Here is a 23167-nt window from a genome sequence, read left to right as displayed (position 1 = left end):
TAAACTTTGCACTGCATACATAATTATTGAAATAAAAATCAACTTCAACCAGTCTTGTAAATGACATGTAATTTTAAATACTGTAAACAAGAGATCTGTTATTAAATTCCATTATATTAGGTAGGTACAATATTTATAAACTTACAGATTTATTACTTTATAAAATCAAAAAATACATCTATTCCATAGTTACTAAAACTTCACATAGTTCAGAATATTTTTAACATGAATTGTATTATTTATAACAGCTTTATTTCTACTAATAGATATTTTTGGGACTTACAACCCAGAAATGTGAAATAAAATGAATTTCACTCACAGCACAATCACTTGTCCTGAAATTTGATGGGTAGAAATAAATTAAATATGAGTTTAGAAATCCTGATAAGCACATGGGTATTGTAATGAGTGTACACAGTATTACAATAAGATTAGCATTTCAATTACATAAAATCGAATCATTGTATCCACTGAAAAATCAAACAAAATCATGGGCAAAACAATCAAGATTCTTTATATCATAAGTGAAATTCACTTTATATAAGGTACACCAATAAACATAACAAAATAAAGACTAAATTTAAAATATACATGTCTGATGATACAATTCAATACAAATTAATATAATTTATATCAAAGGAACATTGGGTATAGCATAACTACGTACCTAGGGCACATACAAAAAATACTACAATAATGATTGTACCTATCTAAAAACTATGAATAATGTTAAAAGGAATACTTTATAAAATACCAAACTAAATGTAAATGTAGCACATCAAAAATATACAAGAAAATCTTTTGTTACTAAATGCAATTTCATTGATCTGAAGTGGAGAGCTTTAAATAAATGTTGAGTCAAGAAAACTATTGAAGTCTATCATTACCATCTTCTGATAAACAATGCCAGCACAGCACCACTAGAACGGTGATAATTTATTATATAAAATGGAATACCTTTTTACAAGAAATGAAGTGAATCTTCAAATATTGATTCCTTTTCACACATTTCTGCTATTTCTATTCACAAACAGGTTATAGGCAATAGTAACTCAACGTTTATCAAAAGATGCTATGTTGTTACAATTAAATTATTTGCGATACACTGCTGATACCATTGGATATTCGTTCTAAAAATCGAATAATAGCATCAATTTAATCGATACTTACATTATATTTAACAGCAGTATATACCTCAAAAGTTTGTGGAGACTTAAAATGAGCATTGAGCAGTAAAGCATTGTAGAACATTTTAGATAGTAAAAGGATAAGATATTCAACTGCTTGCTGCTGGCATCAAAGGGAATGAGATCTTTACCTCTGGTCAGCTTATAAAAATATACATGATAACTAGTAAAATAAAACTTTAAATAATAAAAAAGAACCAAGGGATTGCACAAAGGTCATGACTTATTATGTACCTACAGACTGAATTATGTTACTGACTAACCAACCATATAAAATCTACTTTAATTGCGAATTCCTCACTAGTACTTTAATTGCGAATTACTCACATATATTCAAGACGAGAATGTTTATTGTGTAAAGTTAAACAAAGTTATAGGACATGCATAAGTGACATCGAATTTGAGATAAAACCACGATAGATAGATTTCAATAAAACAGCGCACAGACCACAATCAATCTAGTATACAATATTATCGGGACTGGCAGGTCTATCTTACAGATAAAATGTTTAAACAATTGTTAAACTAAGTATCTGATATAATTTGTTCAGTGCCATTGTTTGACTACACTATGACTAAAAATATTTACGCAACTGCAAATCCGAAAAGATCAGTCTTAATGATTGTGACAAAGCGAGCCCTAAGACATGTAGTTTGTTCATTACTTCACATAGTTTTGTAATTATTTCTAGAATCTAGATTGATGGGAATGTTGGTGTGCGCTTTTGTTCGTCATGTTGTCGATGTTACTTATTCCGTCTAGTGTCGAGTTTATGAAGCATCATTTGGCAGTGTTGGGTAACGCCTACAGGCATTAATCGTGAAAAGAAAATCTATTAATGAATTCTGAGATCAATAGACAGAGATAAAACAAGCAAAATATTTTGCTTGTTATTGGTCACTTTGAGAATTTAAATATTTTTATAATATGAGCAAAATTTTAACTCTTTAAATTGAATTTCGAAAATAATATTATTTAATAAACCACTCCATCCTTTATTCCAAACACTCTTTGATTTCTTTTCATTCTAGGTAACATTAGAGGGATGTGAGGTGCATAAAAATAGGTTTGTTCATATGTGTGACCCCAACTTCCACTAATGTTACTGCGGGACCCTTCACTCTCTCACAACAAATAGTTGGCCGCGGGAACAATATCTTCGACTTTCCCTTCAGTGATTGTAAAGTGTAACAAGCTCAGGATTTAAATATAGTAAAATGGCAACAATGAAAAATATAGCATTATATAAAAATTATCAATATTATAGAATTGTTTGTTTGTTCAAATTAGGCTAATATATGTATAAATAACCTTGATCGTTCTCTATCGTTTATCTAATGTCCTTTCACATCAGACATGCTTGAAAACTTTGTTAGGGAATCTGCGCATACCTAGAGTTAGTTTGCGCCAAAGATAAATCAGTCTTTTGTAACATCGATCGGCCTAGTTTGAACCAACGCAACGCTCGTTGAACAACATTAGATAATACACAACCATATAAAACGCACTCACACACGAAAGCATGTTGTATACTCCATATTGCTCATGTCGGGCTCAAACCCACTTCCGACAAACATCCTTGCTTACCACCATGCATTACTCAACTGGCCTTTGATGTCTTCTATCAGCCAGTAGTGTAGGTAGAGTATAATGTTACAATAGTCTGCCAAATTGAAAAAGAAGTGGTAGAGACGAAACATAGCTGATCCATAAATATAAATTACTTTAGGTGATAAAAAACATTTACACTTTTCATGCACCATTCAGTTGCGATTTTCTAAAAACTTTACACTAACTATTGTAAAAATGTGTGACAGACAATAATTTTGGCTGGACTGGTTTTTATGTGACCTAAAAAACTAACGAAACTCATCAAATGCAAGGCATGCATACATATCTCATACTCAAACATTAATATTTGTTAAAACATCATAAAATAATAGTTATAATATTGCTCTGCCTAAATTGCTATTGCTAGGTTAACATTTCGCCCTGGCATAACACTCTTGCAATCGGTTTCCTTGTGACACGAAAACATACAAACGGTTTGCAGTTCCGTCAAACCAAAACCAATTACGAATGTGTGTGACTAAGGAGACAACATAGACACACAAGCGATTACATAATTCAACATCAACTGCCATACAAAATGTAAAAGCTTATTTTATGAGCTTATTGAGCTGAGAGCACTTGTGTTATTATCACATATATTCTTATCAGTCGAATGCAGAACTAGTTTCTGCATTGGGTCTATAATTATTTTAGAATTTTCATCGATCGAATTTTGTTCTTTGTTCATACTGTCTTCTTCGGGTCCGTCCGTTTCGTTCGCCGATTTATTGTCAAAATACGGGAAGAAATCGTAGTGAGATTTACCATTGCTAATCTTAGATTTATCTTTCACACATCGTTTCTTTTCGTCGTTTTTTATCGTCGATATGTTACGTTTTGAGAATTCGTCCCAGCCCTCTGTTGTTTTGCCGTGCATTGGATTCCAGTCTTTCCTGAAGGAGCTTGAAGGTTTCATTTCATTTGAGGAGAACTTTTGTTGGATGTCGTTGATTTGATTGTGGTTTTCTCGAGTGGATACAATCTGTCCGTACACCGGCGTGCAGTAAGTCGTATCAGGAGTGTTGCCGGTTTTATTATCTCTGTTGGCATGGCTCTGGTTTATTTGACAGTTGTTCATACCAGAATCAAACTCTGACTTTTGACCAGCATTTAGAAGAATCTGCTTAGAAGACTTGACAGGCTTCTTGTCACCATTTGGCCCTCTGTTCGGAGACCCACCTTGCTTCATAGGACTGTTGTCATCTTCATTTACATTATCTTCACCAATACCATCTATGTCATAGACCTGAAAACATAGATTTGACATGACTTAATAAACATAAAACAATGAATGGGGTAACCCTGTAATTCCGTGACGATCCCGGATCAGAATAGGACGTCCCCATCTCTCTCCCGCGGGTGTCGTAAGAGGCGACTAAAGGGAACCTAAAGGCCAGTACATAACATCTGTACTTTGGGCCACCCGCACGGTGACGGGTAAATCACCACAATAGCATTCCCAAAGAGGGTTGGTGTCAGGCAGGCGGCCGACCATAAAACCTAAGCCAAAACTTCTGCAGCATGGGGAAAGAAAATATAGTTATGAGCGATAGGGCTAGGGCGTACCCCACAGGCGACGCGCAGGAGCAGCACCCGGCTCCTGTGGGAAATGGACAAGGGTTGTCGCACCATAACGGGCGGGTGCGACGTAAGATGCGAGCTCGAAGTGTGAGAGAATTGAGATTGAGGTATGCGAGTTGGAATGTAGGAACGATGACTGGAAGAGGAAGAGAGCTAGCAGATGTTTTGAAAAGGCGACGAATAAATGTAGCGTGCCTGCAAGAGACAAAATGGAAGGGTGCAAGGGCTAGAGAGATAGGCGAAGGATATAAGTTTTTCTATTGTGGAAGTGATGGCAAGAGAAATGGTGTGGGTATAGTTTTGGACAACAGGCTGAAAGAATGTGTCGTAGATGTTAAAAGAATGAATGATAGATTAATAGCGGTTAAATTAATTGTGGACGGCAAGGCCATAAACGTGATAAGTGTTTATGCGCCGCAGTCAGGCTGCGAGGAGAGTGTAAAGGAGAAGTTTTGGGAGGACTTTGACTGCTTGATGATGAATGTACAGGGTAGTGAGGAAGTCTATGTGGGTGGGGATTTTAATGGTCACGTAGGAAGAGAGAGCGATGGATATGAGAGAGTGCATGGTGGTAGGGGTTTTGGAACCCGGAATGCAAGCGGCGAGACATTACTTCAAGCTGCCTGTGCCTTCGACCTGGCCATAACAAATACGTGGTTCAATAAACGAGAGGAGCACCTCGTGACATATAAGAGCGGCCACCACGCGACACAGATAGATTACTTCCTGGTGAAGCGGAGTAGTCTATGCTGTGTCAAAAACTGCAAAGTGCTGCCAGGCGAAGCATTAGTCACTCAGCACCGACTTGTGATTCTGGATGTCAAAGTAACTGTTTCGCCCAAAAGCAACAAAGATCGGCCCCCTCCAAGGATTAGGTGGCGTATGCTAGAGAAGGAAGAATGTGCTGATGTATTTAGGAGTCAGGTTGTGGAAAAAATGACAGAAATGAAGGAGATGGAAGGTAGATGTGTGAATGAATGTTGGAGTGAAATGGCAAGCCATATAAGGGAAGTCGCAAAAGACGTGTGCGGAGAGTCGAGAGGAAAAGGTTTGATAGATAGAGATACATGGTGGTGGAATGATGAAGTACAAAAGGTTTTGAAAGAAAAGAAAGTAGCATTCAAAGAATGGCAGAATGTTGAAATAGCGAATGCAAGTCTGAAGGATGACAGAAAGAGAATATACATGGAATGGAAGAGGAAAGCAAAGAAGGCGGTAGCAGTTGCCAGAGCTAAGGCGCAGGAGAGGTTGTACAACTCCCTGGACAGTCCAAGAGGCCAAAAAGAGCTCTACCGAATTACGAAAGAGAGAGAGAGACGATCGAGGGACATAACCCACATAAAATGCATAAAAGATGAGTCTGGCAAGGTTTTGTGTAATGATGAAGAAATAAAAGAGAGATGGAAGGTTTATTTTGAAAAGCTTATGAATGAAGAGAATGTTTGGAATGGAATACTCCAAGAGGCACAAGTAAATAAGGGATTGGTAAGAGAAATTAGCATGGATGAGGTAGAAAGAGCACTTGGAAGTATGAAGAATGGAAAGGCCTTGGGCCCTGATGATATACCAGCTGAGGTGTGGAAGGTGTTAAAGAAGAACGGATGTATGTGGCTGACTTTATTCTTCAATAAGTTGCTGCATGAAGAAGTCATCCCGCAAGAATGGTGCAGTAGTTCGCTAGTGCCCATCTTCAAGAATAAAGGGGATGTGCAAGATTGCGGCAACTAGGGGGATAAAGCTCATGTCGCATACTATGAAGGTATGGGAGAAAGTGATAGAGAAAAGAGTGCGATAAGAGAGTGAAATTACCCAAAACCAATTTGGGTTTATGCCAGGTCGAGGAACAATGGACGCCATCTTCGCACTTCGCCAATTGTGCGAGAAGTACAGACGTGTGCACAGGAATCTGCACATGGTGTTCATTGACCTTGAGAAAGCGTATGATAGGGTGCCTCGGGAAGTGTTATGGTGGGCCATGAAAGAGAAAGGTGTGCCTGGGAAGTATGTGGAGTTAGTTCGTGCGATGTACAGGCAGTCCTGTACGTATGTCCGATCGTCGGCCGGCAATACTGACCAGTTCAGTGTGGCTGTGGGCCTGCACCAAGGGTCTGCTTTAAGTCCTTACCTCTTCCTGCTTATTATGGACGCCTTGACGGCGGACATACAGGAGGAGGCACCCTGGTGCATGCTGTTTGCCGACGACATCGTCCTGGTTAGTGAAGACAGACCTGAGATCCAGAGCAGATTGGGGAGTTGGCAACAGAGACTGGAGAATGTTGGCTTAAAAATCAGCAGAACCAAGACCGAATATATGTTCTGCGATTTCGGCGGTCTCTCCAGTCCTGAAGCCATAGCGCTGGATAACGCACTTCTTCCAGTCTGCTCCGATTTCCGGTATCTCGGTTCGCTTATTCAGGGCGATGGCGAAATAGATCGGACAGTTACGCACAGAATTAACGCAGGATGGATGAAATGGCGGCAGGTAACGGGAACAACTTGTGACCCTCGTATTCCCCTTAAAGTTAAGGGGAAAATTTACAAGAGTATGGTCAGGCCTGCTGTCTTGTATGGATCAGAGTGCTGGCCCACAAAAGCGACGAATGAAAGACAATTGCATGCGGCAGAGATGAGAATGTTAAGAGGTATGTGTGGAGTTACGCGAATGGATAGAGTGAGGAATGAGTATATAAGAGGAAGTTTGAAAGTAGCGCCGGTATCAGAAAAACTGCGTGGAAACCGGCTGTCGTGGTATGGGCATGTGATGCGGAGGGATGAGAGTCATGTTGTGAGGAAGGTGATGAGTATGAACGTGGACGGATATAGTGGAAGAGGAAGACCAAAGAAACGATGGATGGATTGTGTGAAAGTAGATATGGTAAGAAAGAATGTTAATTGTGAGATGACGGCAGATAGAAGAGTATGGAAGAAGAAAACATGCTGCGCCGACCCCAAATAAAATTGGGATAAGGGCAGGAGGATGATGGGGTAACCCTGTACTCACACTGGTATAACACATGTTAAAGTATCTGAATAAGTGTAAAATAACTTAAATATTAGATATACCTTATACATAACATCCTGGTTCATGCCCTTTTCTCGTTCCCTCTTGTTCTGGACAGCAAGCCACACATCCTTCAGCTCCCCAGCCAGGTCTCGATCCTTCATGATGACAGGGTTTCGTGCCAACACAAGTCCTGGGTTCATAGCCTCCACAAAGTCACAGAGGAGACTTACTAGGGCTTCACGGTCCTGGAATTTTAGTAAATTATATTATGTAAATATAAATTTTAATTAACAAATTTAAATAAACACAGAGAATAATTTAAAGGGTTAATTGGTAAAAAAAAGTATTTCTTATGGATAAACCAGCTGATCCTGCTGTCAACCAAGAGTAAAATCCCAGGTAAACAACTTTCTGGAACTAGGTGACAAGTAGGCTATCTTCTTTCTTAGGCTCTAGACTCTAGACTATCTTTGTACAAAATTACATTTACATTGGATGTAAAAGTTTACCTACAACATGAAACAATTTAATAGCACATAAACAGCTGTAGTGTGTACTGAAGTGTAAACCCATACAACTTGTGTTGACATGGCATGATAAGAAGCTAATCATATCAATCAGAAACCATTCCATTATAAAACAAACAAACAACTTTCCACTAGATAATGGAGTTCAATCTAGATAAAGAATGCTTTATAAAATCATACAAAGGCTACTATGGAGTAAAGTGAATAGATAAAAGAAAACTGTCATTATTTTTCATTGTTATTCTCATAAAGGTATACTGTATAAAATTGTGGAATAAGGTGGATGTTAACTTTTCTAAAGTTATCAACCTATTCAAATCTTATGAACAATAGAAGTTATTTTCATTAATTTATCTATTTTTCTGTTTTTAATTTTTTATGCAGTTATTTATCTTAAATGATATGACTAAAACATAGTCAATTTTCTGAAAAAAAAAGTCTATTATAAAATGTAACACTGCCAGGCACTTTTGGATTGAACTTTTTGGAATGCAAAATATTTAAACCTGTCAGTAGGCCCAAAAACTTATATGCCCAATCCATCTCATTTAACCTTTTGGAAAATAACATGCATAAAACTCCATGGATGCTTATAATAAGTTATGCAAATGATTACCGTTGGGCTGGTAGCATTTTTGCCATTGGCTTTGAGTATATCTGGGTTGACCATCACCGCAAATACAATCATCGGAGGCCTACCAGCGTTGGGTCCATAGTTTTGCGGCACCTGGAATTCACATCCCATACATAAAACTTAATGCGAAAAAAATAGGAGTAAAGAAACAGAATAGTTTTTGATTTTTATTTCATATTCCTAGGTCGCCAAAATGTATGGTGGAGACACTTTGATAATGCACTTTCTTTTTATCTATATGAAAATATTTTAGGATCATAATATTTTTGTTTACACTGATTTCAACTATAATAAGATGTATTTTCAATACTGGGATCAATAGTTCAAACAGATAATGAATGTTAAATTAATTAATAAACAAATCAAATAACACAAGGGATCTACAGTAGGAATGATGAGTTTCTTCAGTAATTTTAAATAGGATTAAGTAAACTTCTCACTATAATTAGTAAATAACAAGTCTCATTATGAAACTAGAGCGATGAAACCCGCTGCTAAGCCGATAGCAGACAGTAATGACTAGTAGTCGGAAATATTAATGAAAAACTAACCTGCATTCCACCGTACAAAGGAATAGGATCGGAATACTGTTTCGGATTCGCTATTTTCTGCCATCCCAACACATTAATGTACAGTTTCTCCGTCGTGCCCTTAATAGTGTCCTGTATACACATGTGCGGCTGAGGTGGATTCTTAAACTGACGAAAGGCTCTTGATCCTCGACCATATTGCACCGGAACCACTCTCTCCGGAGGATTTTGATTTTCCATAGCAACACGACTTCAAACACCAGTACTCACAGATATTTGCGGTGGAATCACAAAACATTCACAATAAAATCCAATAATGACATTTCTAAAAGGCCTGTCGGAGATCGAAGTTTATTGAACTCTAGCCGTGGCCAATCGTGTTATATTTACTCCTAAACTGTACGTGATCACTCAATACTTGGTTTATTTGTATATATGTTTATTTTAATTAAACTTCTACCTATATTATTAACTCAAAGCTCGTAAGTGTAAAGAAAGAAATCAAAAGAAAGAGCTTCCCGTGAAAGAGAAAGACAGCCTTTGTTTTTTTTTTAATTTCCCGGGCGGGTTACAAGTTTTCTGCACGAAATGGGTTGAAGGATCGTAAAAGTGAATTACAAAATAATTAAAAAATGAAAAAGTAAATAAAATGGTAATTCTTTACATTATAATGTGGGATTTAAATTAGTTTTATATTTCGCTACAATTTAAACTTACTACTGAATTGGATATGCAAGCACTACCTAAGTAACCAACTAGATGGCGCTGTATTAACTTTCAGTCATACTTTGCAAAATATGTATTAAACTAGCTTTTGCCCGCGACTTCGTTCGCGTGGAATAGTGACTTCCGGCAGATTTTTGGTTTTACCCACATAGTTCCCGATCTCGCGGGATTTTTGAGAAGTTCTCGCTCCCGCAGGATTTTTGGGATAAAAACTATCCTATGTCCTTTCTCGAGTTCCAAACTATGTCTGTACCAAATTTCATCGAAATCGGTTCAGTAGTTTAGGCGTGACGGAAAGACAGATAGACAGAGTTATTATCGCATTTTTAGCATGGGTAGTTTTGCCCGCGACTTCGTCCGTAAATTTACTTTGAGCAGAAAGTTTTTAATCCACTGCAAAAAAAGGAGGAGGTTCTCAATTTGACCGTATTTTTTTATGTATATTAAGGCATATCAGTTATAGACCGATTTGAGAAATTCTTTTGTGTTTGAAAGAGTAAAGTGTCAGTGTGGTCCTATATAAATTTGATCAGTCTGAAATGTGGAAGATATCCCAGGGAACTCTTCAAAAATCAACAGAATGAGCTCTGCGTTTCAATTTAAGAGATGTATACTCACTTAGGGCATTAAAGCCGTTATTGCCGATCGAAAAAGGCGAAAATGTTATTTTTCCCTTATTTTCCCATCATTCTACTGATTTGTCATTTCAGTTCAAAAGGACAAAAAGACTGTTTCTCCCATTGGCAAATTTTCTATTATTTTAGGCTTTACAGATTATGAATGTTTCGTGTAATGACACCATTGCGCGATTAACGCCATCTATCTACGGAGCATAGGAACAGCTCGACATTTGACCAATAGATGGCACTGTATGTCCGTAATAAATTTTATTTTTATTTTTATTTTTTGTAATAAAAACTATCCTATGTCCTTTCTCAAGTTTCAAACTATGTCTGTACCAAATTTCACACAAATCGGTTCAGTAGTTTAGGCGTGAAGAAAAGACAGACAGACAGACAGAAAGACAGACAGACAGAGTTACTTTCGCATTTATAATATTAGTTTGGATAGGTATCTTAGCCAAGTTTAAAGCTAATTTGTTTCCTAAATAATTACTAATTTACTTCAAAGGACTGATTTTTGAGGAGTGGATGGCAGGCGATGCAGTTAAAAACGGATAAACAACGGATCAACGGAATAGCTATTTATTACCTACTGGACATTGCAGATTATAAGGGTAGGTAAATGAGTAAAACGAATTGTTTTGTAATGTTTTTTATTATTTTTCTAATACCGATGAATGACAATATTGTTATTCTACCATTGAATAAAATTTGAATTAATTTAGTTCCTACTATTCCTTCTATTTGCAGCATTACAAAAATGCACCTGTAACTGAAAACTATTTCCTCAGCAATGTGTAATAACTATAAGCTCCTTTCAGTATCTGGAAATAAATAAAAAGTGCGAGTTAGGAATTTAATTAGCGGAAAATTAAATCAAAACCAACTTCTATTAAGTCACCTTCTGTATCTTTACGTGTTACGTATCTATTACATTATTTAAGTACTTCCTGATTTTCCATTTAACCCTATGCATGCATGTTTAATAAAATAATAAGACATTCGCTGCAGTTACGGCGTTGTCACACCTACCATGCCTTTTAGGGTATGTGCACATTGGAGAATTAGTGGCGGGAGAAATCCGGCATAGGACTTTTCATGGAGCTGTCTTTTTTTGAAGTTGTTTAGAGTTTGATATTGATACCTAAATAACAGCCATTTTGTTATGAAAATGTCGAAAATTTAAATGTTCAGAAGCCAAGAAGAAGAACACACATAAAGAAGTATGAACCCACTCACACTTCTTTATGTGTGTTCTTCTACCTTTGTACCTCCAAGGCAGCTAATGCTTCTAACAATGATACAGCAGGCATAGCTAAATGCGAGAACAACTGAGCTGACTAAATAGGAACTCGATAAATCTGATACTAAGCCCACATACGGCAATGTAGACACACCCTTTGACAACTTACATTGATGAAGGTCGGCAAAGTGAGGTTGGCGAAGGGCCCCGCAGTAAAAATGTTTTTAATGCAAAGCTGTCCCGATAGAGTTAACACGTCTTTTCTTTGTCTATAGTTCGCCAAAAACCAGTTGCTTTCAAAGGGCCCTGACGTCATGTTTTCATTCTGAAATTGGATATTAAAATTAGGAAAAAATTATGGCCACGGAAGATTGTAAGATTTTTTTATATAGTCGCTAATGTACATAATCAAAGTCACACTTACTTTGATCAAAACATCGTTGCTGTGCCAGCAGAACACGAAAAGTTGTGCAATTCCGAAGATTAGATATTCTGCCATCAATAGCTTCTGTGCGGCATTTTGTGCAGACTGAAAAAAATAGCAATAATAGGTACTTATATACATCGATAAATTAATGTATTATTGTCTTCACACACAATAAAGTATCTTCATTATTTTTCTCCCCTCAATTGGCCGATAATAGGGTCCAGCTTTAAATTAATTAAGTATTTACATTACCCTCTTAAAAAATACTGTATAAAACTTACAGTAAGTTGATAGGCACTCGCACAAAGCATTAGTGAGCACATAACCATGTAAAAGAACATGACAGGTGATAACAGCGAATTAAATAATCTCGAATATCTGAAACAAAAACATTATTACAGTTATTTACTAAAGGGGGCATTAAAAATAATTATTGTTTTGTTTTTAGGCAGTTTGGCTGTATCATGCTGGTCTTTGCTTCCTAGTGGTTGCGCGCGTAAAATATTTTATCGATAAAATTTGGAACGGTCAGAAGCTCAGTTTTTGACACGAAATTGTTTTATAACGATGTTTTTTGAGTAAATAAGTTCCAAACATTTGTGATATATTTGCTATTGCTAATTACTATGTTAATTATGCAATTAGAACATAATGTATGCTTAACCTAGCGAAAAGAATTTCTACGCACCAAAAAGTAGAGTTGATGCGTAGCTGGTAAGTAGGTAGGTACTGTAGGCACTCTACTTAGTATTAAGTACGAAACTTTACTAGACAGATTGGTTTATTGTGGAGTTTTAGATTTCATTATGTTAAAGTAAGTAGGTACTAAAACATAAAAGAAAATTCCTGCTTAACTGAAGTTTTTAGATCAATATCAACCGATAAGTCGTGCAAAACGAAAATAGACATAAGTTTCATACAAGAAGAAGGCAGTTGCCAATGGAGCCAAAAGGTCTGGATTGGTGACCTTTAGCTAAAGCACTGTAAGACGATGAAAATCTGGACGTAGGTACCAACGAGCTTCCAAATTTTCTTTTGGTATTCAATGGAAGAGGATTGTACATAAACTGTCTTTGTTCTTTGAGTATTAATTCTAGAGTGCAATAAAGAATAATAATAAAGAGAGCTAAAATAATGATCACTAAAATTGGTTTTTGTAGGTACCATTACGTACGAGTATTGGCAAGGTTCCACTTTTCATAAGATAACCGTACAAAAATAAGTGATATGAAGGCTAAAAACGTTTAAATTCATGCGTAAATTGTTATTGATAGCTTTTGAAACTACATTATTTATAACAATATAAGTTTTAATACGTCTGTCCATCAACAAGGTGGACAGACGATCTTATAAAAGTCGTCGGAAGACGCTGGATCAGGCAGGTCGCCTCCAACAGGTATCTGTGGAGATCTAAGGGGGAAGCCTATGTTCAGCAGTTGACGTCCTATGGCTGAGATGATGATGATGAAGATTTAATGAGGAAAAACGTATGAGAAATGTTATGTGTTTTCATAAAATTAGAAAGGAGTGTCCGTATGTTTATGAACACTATATGATGCAGTTTGATTGTTACTACTTACGAATAATATCTGCGGCGGATAATCCTTCAATGAAAAATAAAATACAATTCAAAAGAACAAAGAAGATGTGATGTTGATTTTTGTTATGTTCTTGACTACAAGAGGTTATGTTTGATGAATAGGTATGTAACGATTTTCTAGATATTGAAACCTGGGCAGGGTAATAGTGTAGCTCGTTACGTTTTAAACTATTTTGATTTACTTGACAATGGAACCATATACCTAAGTTTATTAAGTTGTTACATATTTACAAGGGACGTAGATACATACATACAAGATTTCTGAAATTAGTCACGTGACCTTTATGCTTAAAAGAATCAGGGACCTGTATTGGGAAAATATCGTCTTTCATCTATTGTAATTAAAGTTAGTTGTCTTCTTTTGGGATAAAAACGGTTAATCTCCCTACAAATATACAAATGAATAAACACTACAATGGTTTAGCCATATACCTAGATCAATGTAGATCAGATCTGATGGATCTTCCCGAAAAACGTGCCAGCCAGTCAGACAAAAGTTGTGGTGTGTGGTACAACGACAGACATGGATCCTGCCACTAGTTTATATGTTTACCAACTGCTCGTGGATCGCACAGGTGTCTTGCAGATCCGAACGATTTGCCGAAATAGATAGATAGGTATGGTTGGCTTTAAACTCGTTTTAAAATGAAATACCCAAATAATAATTTCAGGCGAAGTATGACCGGCGGATACAACTCCTGTTTATTAACAATTATTAAGCTAGGTGATGTCTGTTCCTATGAAATGAATGTAACATCAATGTGTGATATTTCAAAAATAAAATTATATAAAAGTCAGAGTAGGTATGACACTTTATAAGGTGTTGTACTGTATCACATATCAACATTGAACTAGGATGAACGTACTGAGAGAGAGAGAGCCGTGACTGTTTCGCGGCAACACACCCCTCCCGCGCGCAGGGATGTTCGCGCCAGGCGCGCGCGCTCGCGGGCGGCGGCGGAGGGAGGCAGTTGCCCACGGGACATCGTGACGATCGGATTGACTAGCCGTTTAGTCGCTTATGTATCGAGCGTAATCGTTATTCAATAAACGTATTTAAAATAAACACTAAATAGTCTTTTAACTCAGTAGTGGGACGAGATTATTGTGCTGTGTTGTGTTGTGTTGTATAAAGTGCTGTGTTTACTATGGGTTCGCATAAAAGTAAAAAAGAAAAACGAGAGTGTAAGTTGCGACGTCGGCTTTTGGCCGAGATGGAAAACCGTCGTTTGCTGAAGCGGGTGTCGTTGCTGGAAAGATACATTGCTGCACCGATGTCGGCGTCGCCGCTGGAAGGAAATGCAGCACCACCGCCAACGAGTGGTGATACCGACGACGATGGGATCACAACACCTCCGCTGCCCTACCCAGAGGTGACGTCGGTGCCTGCGGTTGCTTCGGCGCCGACCGTGATCCGGCGAAGCGGGGCTGTCGGGGCGTCCGCGCCTCCATCGAGCGACGCCGCGCCGCCATTGTGCGACCCCGCGCCGTTGGTAGCATTGGGCGCGGGCCGCCCATTGCCGCGCGCTTCAAGCGTACATTGTGAGGCATCCCCGTTTCCCAACCAGTTTCTTCAGCCTACTTCGAACCCGTCGGGTTTCCCACCTACGCCACAATCAAACACCATAAATCAGTCAGCCGCCATGTCGTCTGCGCAAGAAGCCGCGGGCGTCGGGCAGCGCGCGCATGCGCCGAACGCCACTGTAGCTGTCGCACCATCGCTGGATTTAGCGTATGTAGCTCATAATTTTAATAATTTACGCTATGTGGGGCGAAGTGACCCAATACCTGACTTTGATCCGAAAACATCGTTAATTACAATGGAGATCTGGCTTCGTAAAGTCGAGGGCATATCTCAAATGTACGGATGGGATGAGAAAACTTTAGTTTTTAATTGTTCCTCTAAATTAAAAGGCTATGCCCGTCGCTGGTACGACCAACTACAAGAATTTAATCTCTCGTGGACGGACTTTAAGGCTAAATTACTTACAGCTTTCCCATCCCATAAGAGTAAACTAAACATGTTACGGGATTTAGTGAATGTCATTCGATCGCCCGAAATGGATTTTATTCAATTCTATTATGATAAGTTAGCGTTAGGCAACGCGTGCGGACTTGCGCCGTCGTTGATTACGGAGGCAATTGTAGGTACAATTGGTAGTGAACTCATTGAAATTGGCGCGGTTTCCGCGGGTTGCCGCGACCCCAGCGCTTTGTTAAACTACCTATCGTCATTGCAAACCAATACAAAGATTTCAGTGAGTTCAAAACAAAGTGTACACTCCGTTATCAATAATAATACGCAAGATCGGATAAAATGCAGAGTATGTAAGCGACGCGGACACGTCGCTGCGCGTTGTACCTACAAAACTCGCGACAAAAATACCTATTTAGATACGGTATGTTCCTATTGTAGTAAGAAGGGACATAGTGAAAATAATTGTTTTCGTAAAATAAGAAAGTGCTCTTATTGCAATAAGTTAGGGCACATTAAGGACGAGTGTTTGAAATTGAAAAGTCGTAATGCAAGTACGTCGAACAATACGCAAAAGGTAAATGTTATTAAAAATTCATCCGATTCAAGTGCCAAATATTACATGATGGTTACCGTTAACGGGTGTAATGCTGAGGCTTTTATTGATTTCGGGAGTTCTTGCATTACGATAATAGAGTCTCTAGCAAAACAGCTGAGATTAGATTTACAGAATGTGTCGAGTGATAGTGTCATAAAAGGGTTCGGGGGGTCGCAAATTAAACCTCTCGCGGAAACAATAGTTACCATTACGGCCGATGAGGCTACGTGCGAAGGTGTTAAAGCTTACTTAGTGCCTGATAGGGCGCAGGATATAGGCATTATTATTGGTCAACCATTTACTGACTATCCTGATGTTTACGTTATAAAGACTCCCACGTCATTAAGGATATATAACGCAAATTACCTATCGGACTTACCGGACATTTCTGAGGATGCCGAGCGTGTTCGGTTACATACACCGGAGGACCTGCAGCTTTCACCTGGTGTAAATAAAATAGTTTTGGCTTGTCCGGATTTTGACGGAACTATTATGATACCGGAATCGGAACACTTGAAGCCCCGATCCGAATTTGTTGTACCTAAACATAACGCGCAGGTCCGTGACGGCCGGGTCTGTGTTAAAATGATTAATTTAGGATCGGATGTTATTAACTTACCTAGCAGTGAGTGTGTGGTACGTGCAATAACAGTCCGCGACGCACAGTGTGGGTATGAAGTCGGAACGGAGTTGGAACCTTCGGTTAAGTTAGAACTTGAATGTTTACTAAATGATTTTTCTGATTGCTTTTCTGACTGTGGTCAAACAATAGGTAAATGCGCTGTAAAAATGAAAATAGAACTTACAGATACTAAACCAATTTATTACCGACCCTACCGAATGTCGATTGCGGACCGTGAACACGTACGAACTATTGTACTAGATTTATTAGAGAAGGGAATTATAGAGCCTTCTAACTCACCTTACGCCAGCCCTGTACTTTTAGTCCCTAAAAAGACTGGCGAAAAACGTATGTGCGTCGACTACCGGGCATTAAATAAAATAACTAAAAAAGAGCGTTACCCTATGCCGCTTATACAGGATCAGCTTGATAGGCTAGCGAAGCAGCGTGTATTCTCATGTCTCGATGTTTTGTCTGCATATTTTTGTATACAAATGGAAGATGACAGTAAGCAATATACAGCTTTTGTTACGCCCGACGGGCATTATCAATACACACGTATGAGCTTCGGACTTGTGAATGCACCTGCTGTCTTTCAGCGAGCTATTGATGACATATTAGGTCCGTTAAAGTTTGAGTGCGCCACAGCATACCTAGATGATATACTGGTATATAGTGACGATTATCGTGAGGCGTTGACCCGTTTGAGGGCCGTGTTAGAAAGAATACGTGATGCAAACATGAAACTCAGAATCGATAAATGTTCGTTTTTAGTCCCACGAATTGAATACTTGGGACACGAAGTCAGCAAGGGTGAAGTTAAGCCGGCGCAACATAAAATTAATGCTGTACGTGATTTTCCCATACCTACTAATGTACATCAGTGTAGGCAGTTTATGGGCTTGGCTAACTATTTTAGGAAGTATGTTAAAGGTTTCGCGATAATTGCCCGACCCATCACTTTATTAACAAAAAAAGATCAACCCTGGGTCTGGGGTGATGAACAGCAGGGGGCGTTCGATAAACTGAAAGCTATACTTATTAGCCGGCCTGTATTGGCTTTGTTTAACCCGGATCATGAGACACAGATACATACCGACGCGTCTAAGGTTGGTCTAGGCGGTATCCTGCTCCAAAAGCAACCGGATGGTGCGTGGAAACCTGTCGCGTATGCTAGTCGACAAACTACAGTCACTGAACAAAATTACCATAGTTTCGAGCTTGAGACCATGGCCGTGGTTATGAGCTTACAGAAGTTTAGGGTGTACGTAAGTGGCGTTAAGTTCACCCTAGTAACTGACTGTAACGCTCTACGCTGGACATGGTCGAAGCGTGATTTAAACCCACGCATCGCGAGATGGTGGCTGGAGGTGCAAGGCTACGACTTTGAGGTAGAATATCGCGCCGGGAAGTCGATGTGTCACGCAGACGCGCTGAGTCGAAATCCCGTCGAGAGTATATTACGTTGTGTAGAAACTGATCTTATTGAAAGTTTACAACACGATGATGACTCCATACGCGCGGTTATTAGGCAATTAGACGACGAATTAGCGAACGGTAACTCGAAAGGATTGGCTGCGGACTACACAGTTGAAAAGGGAGTTTTATTTAGAAAGATGAATAATAATAATCTCAAGGTTGTAGTTCCAAAACAATGCCGTTGGTCCCTTGTGCAAACTTTCCATGATGGTAATGGTCATGTCAATTTTAATAAAACTTACGACGCAATTAAGAGCAAGTATTGGTTTGGTAATATGCGTCGCTTTATTCAAAAATACGTACGCAGCTGTATTTCGTGTCAATACGCTAAGAAGCCTACGGGTCGACTTGTTGGTTTATTGCATCCAATTGAAAAGGTGCCAGTGCCTTTTCACACGGTACATGTCGACCACCTCGGTCCTTTTTGCAAGAGTCCCTCTGGGAAGATGTATATTTTCGCTATCATAGATTCATTTACTAAGTTTATATGGATTGAGGCAGTGCGAGATACTAGTTGTGCTAATGTTCTTAAAACACTAGATCTGTTTATAAAAACGTTTGGCTTGCCAAACAGAATTATTAGTGATCGTGGAAAAGCTTTTGATTGTCACGAGTTCAAGAAGTATTGTACTGAGCGCCAAATAAAACATATAATGAACGCCGTGGCGAGCCCTAGGGCCAACGGTCAAATTGAGCGATATAATCGTACAATACTTGATGCACTCGTGGCTTATGTCGGTGATGACCAAAATAATTGGGAAATGTACTTACCTAAAGTTCAATTAGGATTGAACTCGAACATTAATAATACGACGGGGAAGTCGCCGTTAGAACTGCTGTACGGATTCCGGCCTCGTTTATCCGGAGATTTGGTTACACCTGTTAGGTCAGGCTGTTTTAAAAACCTACGGGAGGCTGCTACTACTAGAATGCAAACTGCTGCTCAGCAGTCGAAGGTGAATTTCGATCGTAAACGACGTATCGAGGCACCTTTTAATGTTGGTCAGCTGGTTCTAGTGCAGAGAAGGGTATTTAGAAAGGGCCTTAGAAGTGGCAAGCTAGTGCCACGATATGATGGACCGTTTGTTGTGACCAAAGTTCTTCCGCATGACAGATATGTTGTAAAGGCTAGCAATAAAACTGGCCGTTCATACGAGAATGTACTGGCTCGGGATAAACTGAAGCCGTTCCATTGTATGTCCGATACTGATTCAGATTAGGAACTGAATTATTGTTTGTTATTTGTTTTGTTTTTTTTAATTAGTATTAGAAGAAAATGAGACTTATTCAGATTAAGAACTGAATAATTAATGTCTTATTTAAATGGATAACTTGACATCTTGTCAAGGAAATTTTATTTCATTTTGATCTCATTGTATTGATAAACTGTAAGAGTTAGACTAACTATACTAGTTATAGTTTAGTTATATATTCAGATTAAGAACTGAATAATTAATATCTTATTTAAATGGATAACGTGGCATCTTGTCAAGGAAATTTTATTTCATTTTGATCTCATTGTATTGATAAACTGTAAGAGTTAGACTAACTATACTAGTTATAGTTTAGTTATATAAGTGCCATGATACCTTTGCATTCACACTGTAATTTTTAAGTATATTGTTTATAACCTGAATAATTTGTCTTATTTATCAACGAGTGGTGGAGATCTCTGTACTTTTGAGAAGGCACTTATTATGGACTGTGTTTGACACAGTGATGGGAGCATGAGACGCTCATTATATTGAACCCTAAATTGCATGCATGCTAACCTTAAGAGGGTGAATCATGAAGGCCTGTGAAGCGGACCATGACTGTCGGGGATACCTTACATGTAGTAAGTGTGAACCGAACTGCTGAACGTAGATCCATATGAGATGGGTGGGCCGTTAGAGCAGTTGAAGGCCTTAAGAGGCGGACCATCAGACTTTTAGAGGTCGAGAGAGTCTAGTCGATGCTTGATCTATCGAAAAAGACTCATATGGTGAGCGGAGCGCTTGTAGACCTTAAGAGGTGAACCTTTATTGACCTTCAGAGGTCTTGTAGCCTTAAGAGGTGAACCTTTATTGACCTTCAGAGGTCTTGTAGACCTAAGGAGGTGGACCTTTATTGACCTTCAGAAGTCTTGTAGACCTTAAGAGGTGGACCTTTATTGACCTTCAGAGGTCTTGAATACCGATTTGATTGAATGAACGAAGGGCATGGACTTAATTGGTTATGCGTGGATCGCTTATTCATTGGTAGGCCTTAAGAGGCGGACCCTGATGTTATTTGGCAGTTCACACTCTCTATTAAGATAGAGGTAAGCCTTAAGAGGCGGTGTTATTGGACTTTAAGAAGTCCAATGTTATTATATCTTAAGAGATAGTCTTCAAGTAATGAACCTTAAGAGGTTCGGTTTACTCGTCGAAGAAGGAGCTGTCCGGGACGCCCAGCAGTATCAGGACGGCCGACTGAGAGAGAGAGAGCCGTGACTGTTTCGCGGCAACACACCCCTCCCGCGCGCAGGGATGTTCGCGCCAGGCGCGCGCGCTCGCGGGCGGCGGCGGAGGGAGGCAGTTGCCCACGGGACATCGTGACGATCGGATTGACTAGCCGTTTAGTCGCTTATGTATCGAGCGTAATCGTTATTCAATAAACGTATTTAAAATAAACACTAAATAGTCTTTTAGTACCTATCATCTAAGGAAACATTTAGATTTCAATGTCAAACATATTTCTCTTTGTTAAATAGGTACAACCAGATATAGCGTTGAAATATTATTCATTCACTAGTTAAATCAGTGTAATCCAATCAAATTCTGAAGGACCAAAAAGGATGCGAATCCAATCTTATTCAATGTATCTTAAGCTACTTACTTCAACATCATGACATGTATCCCATGAAGCTGCCGCACCACTTCTTCACACTGTCTGTCACTGATCGTAGACGGGCCAAACATTTGCTTGCATCTCTCTCGCAGTAGATCCAGCTTTCCTCCAAAGAACACCATGATTACTACGATGCAGGTATCATAAGCCGCCATGATGGCAGCCCCGTAAGCACATAACAGTGTATGCCACAGTACTGTAATCCAACAACCAGGTGAATGATATTTATCTATAGGCATCCAGGAGCTAAAGATGTGCGGAAACGGTTCAGTTCCATTTCGCATATTTTGCCTAAAACTGGATGACGAAAGATATCTCATGAGAGGCGTGCCAGTTGTAGTTAGGAATGTTGTAAAAACCAAAACCCAGTAGAAGTATGTGAGGCGACGGCAGTATCTTGTGTACGTCTCAACAATTCTGCTCTTGATAGGGTCATCGCTTTGTCTTTCGAACTTGTCAGCTGCTGTGACGTAGTCCAAGAGTTCACGCCAGTGTTTCTGCCAGAAAATGAAGCTATGCACTTTCACGATACAGACGACGCTTAACATTGAAATCTTCATATTAGTTAACACGAGATCCAGATCTGATCTTATTACATACAGCTCCATATACTGAGTTATTACAAAAAACGCGACTATTTCATGTAATATGATGTAAAGTATTTTAGCCAGCAAATTTTTGGGTAACAATAAACCCATGTTCTTTATGATCCAATAATTAGGACCCAAGAAAGGCCGGTCTGGGTCTTCTAGGTTCTGAAGTATTGAATTCATTTTGACGATGTGATGAATTTTACCAAAGTGACGTTGAATTGATTTGTGGCTGATATTTATACTGCTACAGCGCTGTAGTTAACCCTCGACCCCTACAACTACGCAGTAGAGAAAATCACTGCCTGTGTATTTTTTTTCTGTGGGGTTAGACTTTTTTGTATGATTGTTGGTATTCCCCATCTTCAGTGACCCCATCTATTTTTAAGGACTAAGAATTACCTTAATTTAAAATTGTCTTAATGGTAGCCTGTATTTCCTTCTATATTTAGGACATCCTTTAATAAGTTGTTTTAGAAACTCAATGTTGTTCAATATTTTACCAATTGCTTATTTCCTCAGAAACAGGTCGGATTATTTAATATTTTTATTAGATTCAAATAAAAACAAAGGAGAAAATAACTTCTTATAACCTACTTACTACCTACTGACACAACTAAGAAATCTACTGCACAATATTTAATTGTTTGTAGTGCTTATTAAATGTATGACAAATAAGGTTGTTATAGTAGTTGTATTAAAAAATCTACTGACTTCCTAAAGTTGACAAAACTTAAATGAAATAAATGAATTATCGATACTGGAATTATTTCTTAACGGCATATCCCAACACTAGTAAGTAATAGCAACAGCACAGCCGTATTACATTGTATTCCTAACCGATAATTTAGATGTCTCTATTATACCCGCTAAATGTGGGCGTTAACGCCACACCATGACAGAACCCCATATTGAAAAAATAATGAAGCTATCACATACCATGCGGCACCCCATAATTATGTTCTGAATAAGATATAGGAAAAATGTGACATGCCAATCATTGTAAAAAATTGTCTTTTAAAAACATATTTGTATTTAGAGAGACACGTTTTTTAGGGTTCGGCATTAAAAACGTCACGTATTTTTTTCTATTTAATTACAGAGCCATATGAGTAAATATGTGGTGAATTGGTTGGTTGGCAAACAAATGAATGACCAATGTAATAATATAATGTCCCAACTCAGCCCAACTAATAGAATTCGTATTATTGATGAAGATTGGACTGCATACACGATTGCTTTCCCCTAACTACTCTGTCTAGTCTCTAGTGAATTGATAAACTAATTCAATTAAATAACAACCAATATCAATAGTTTAACATTCTGCATATCGAACAA

At 38.6% G+C, this 23167-nt stretch overlaps 1 protein-coding gene across 1 annotated transcript; it reads right to left on the bottom strand.

Annotated features, from left to right (window-relative positions):
• Nucleotides 1–52: 52 nt before the first annotated feature.
• LOC124630680 lies at nucleotides 53–22033 on the bottom strand. Its single transcript, XM_047164646.1, has 9 exons — nucleotides 21228–22033; nucleotides 12376–12472; nucleotides 12092–12196; nucleotides 11837–11992; nucleotides 11205–11248; nucleotides 9097–9325; nucleotides 8528–8638; nucleotides 7444–7629; nucleotides 53–4045 (listed from the first exon to the last, which is right to left on the bottom strand). Exons 1-9 carry the CDS (start codon nucleotides 22010–22012, stop codon nucleotides 3353–3355), a joined length of 2406 nt encoding a protein of 801 aa, XP_047020602.1. The 5' UTR covers nucleotides 22013–22033; the 3' UTR covers nucleotides 53–3352.
• Nucleotides 22034–23167: the final 1134 nt, after the last annotated feature.

Source organism: Helicoverpa zea, chromosome 5 (genome assembly GCF_022581195.2).
Source record: "Helicoverpa zea isolate HzStark_Cry1AcR chromosome 5, ilHelZeax1.1, whole genome shotgun sequence".
NCBI lineage: Eukaryota > Metazoa > Arthropoda > Insecta > Lepidoptera > Noctuidae > Helicoverpa > Helicoverpa zea.
The sequence above is the reverse complement of the archived record's forward strand: the minus strand, read 5'-3'. Positions and strand labels throughout refer to the sequence as shown.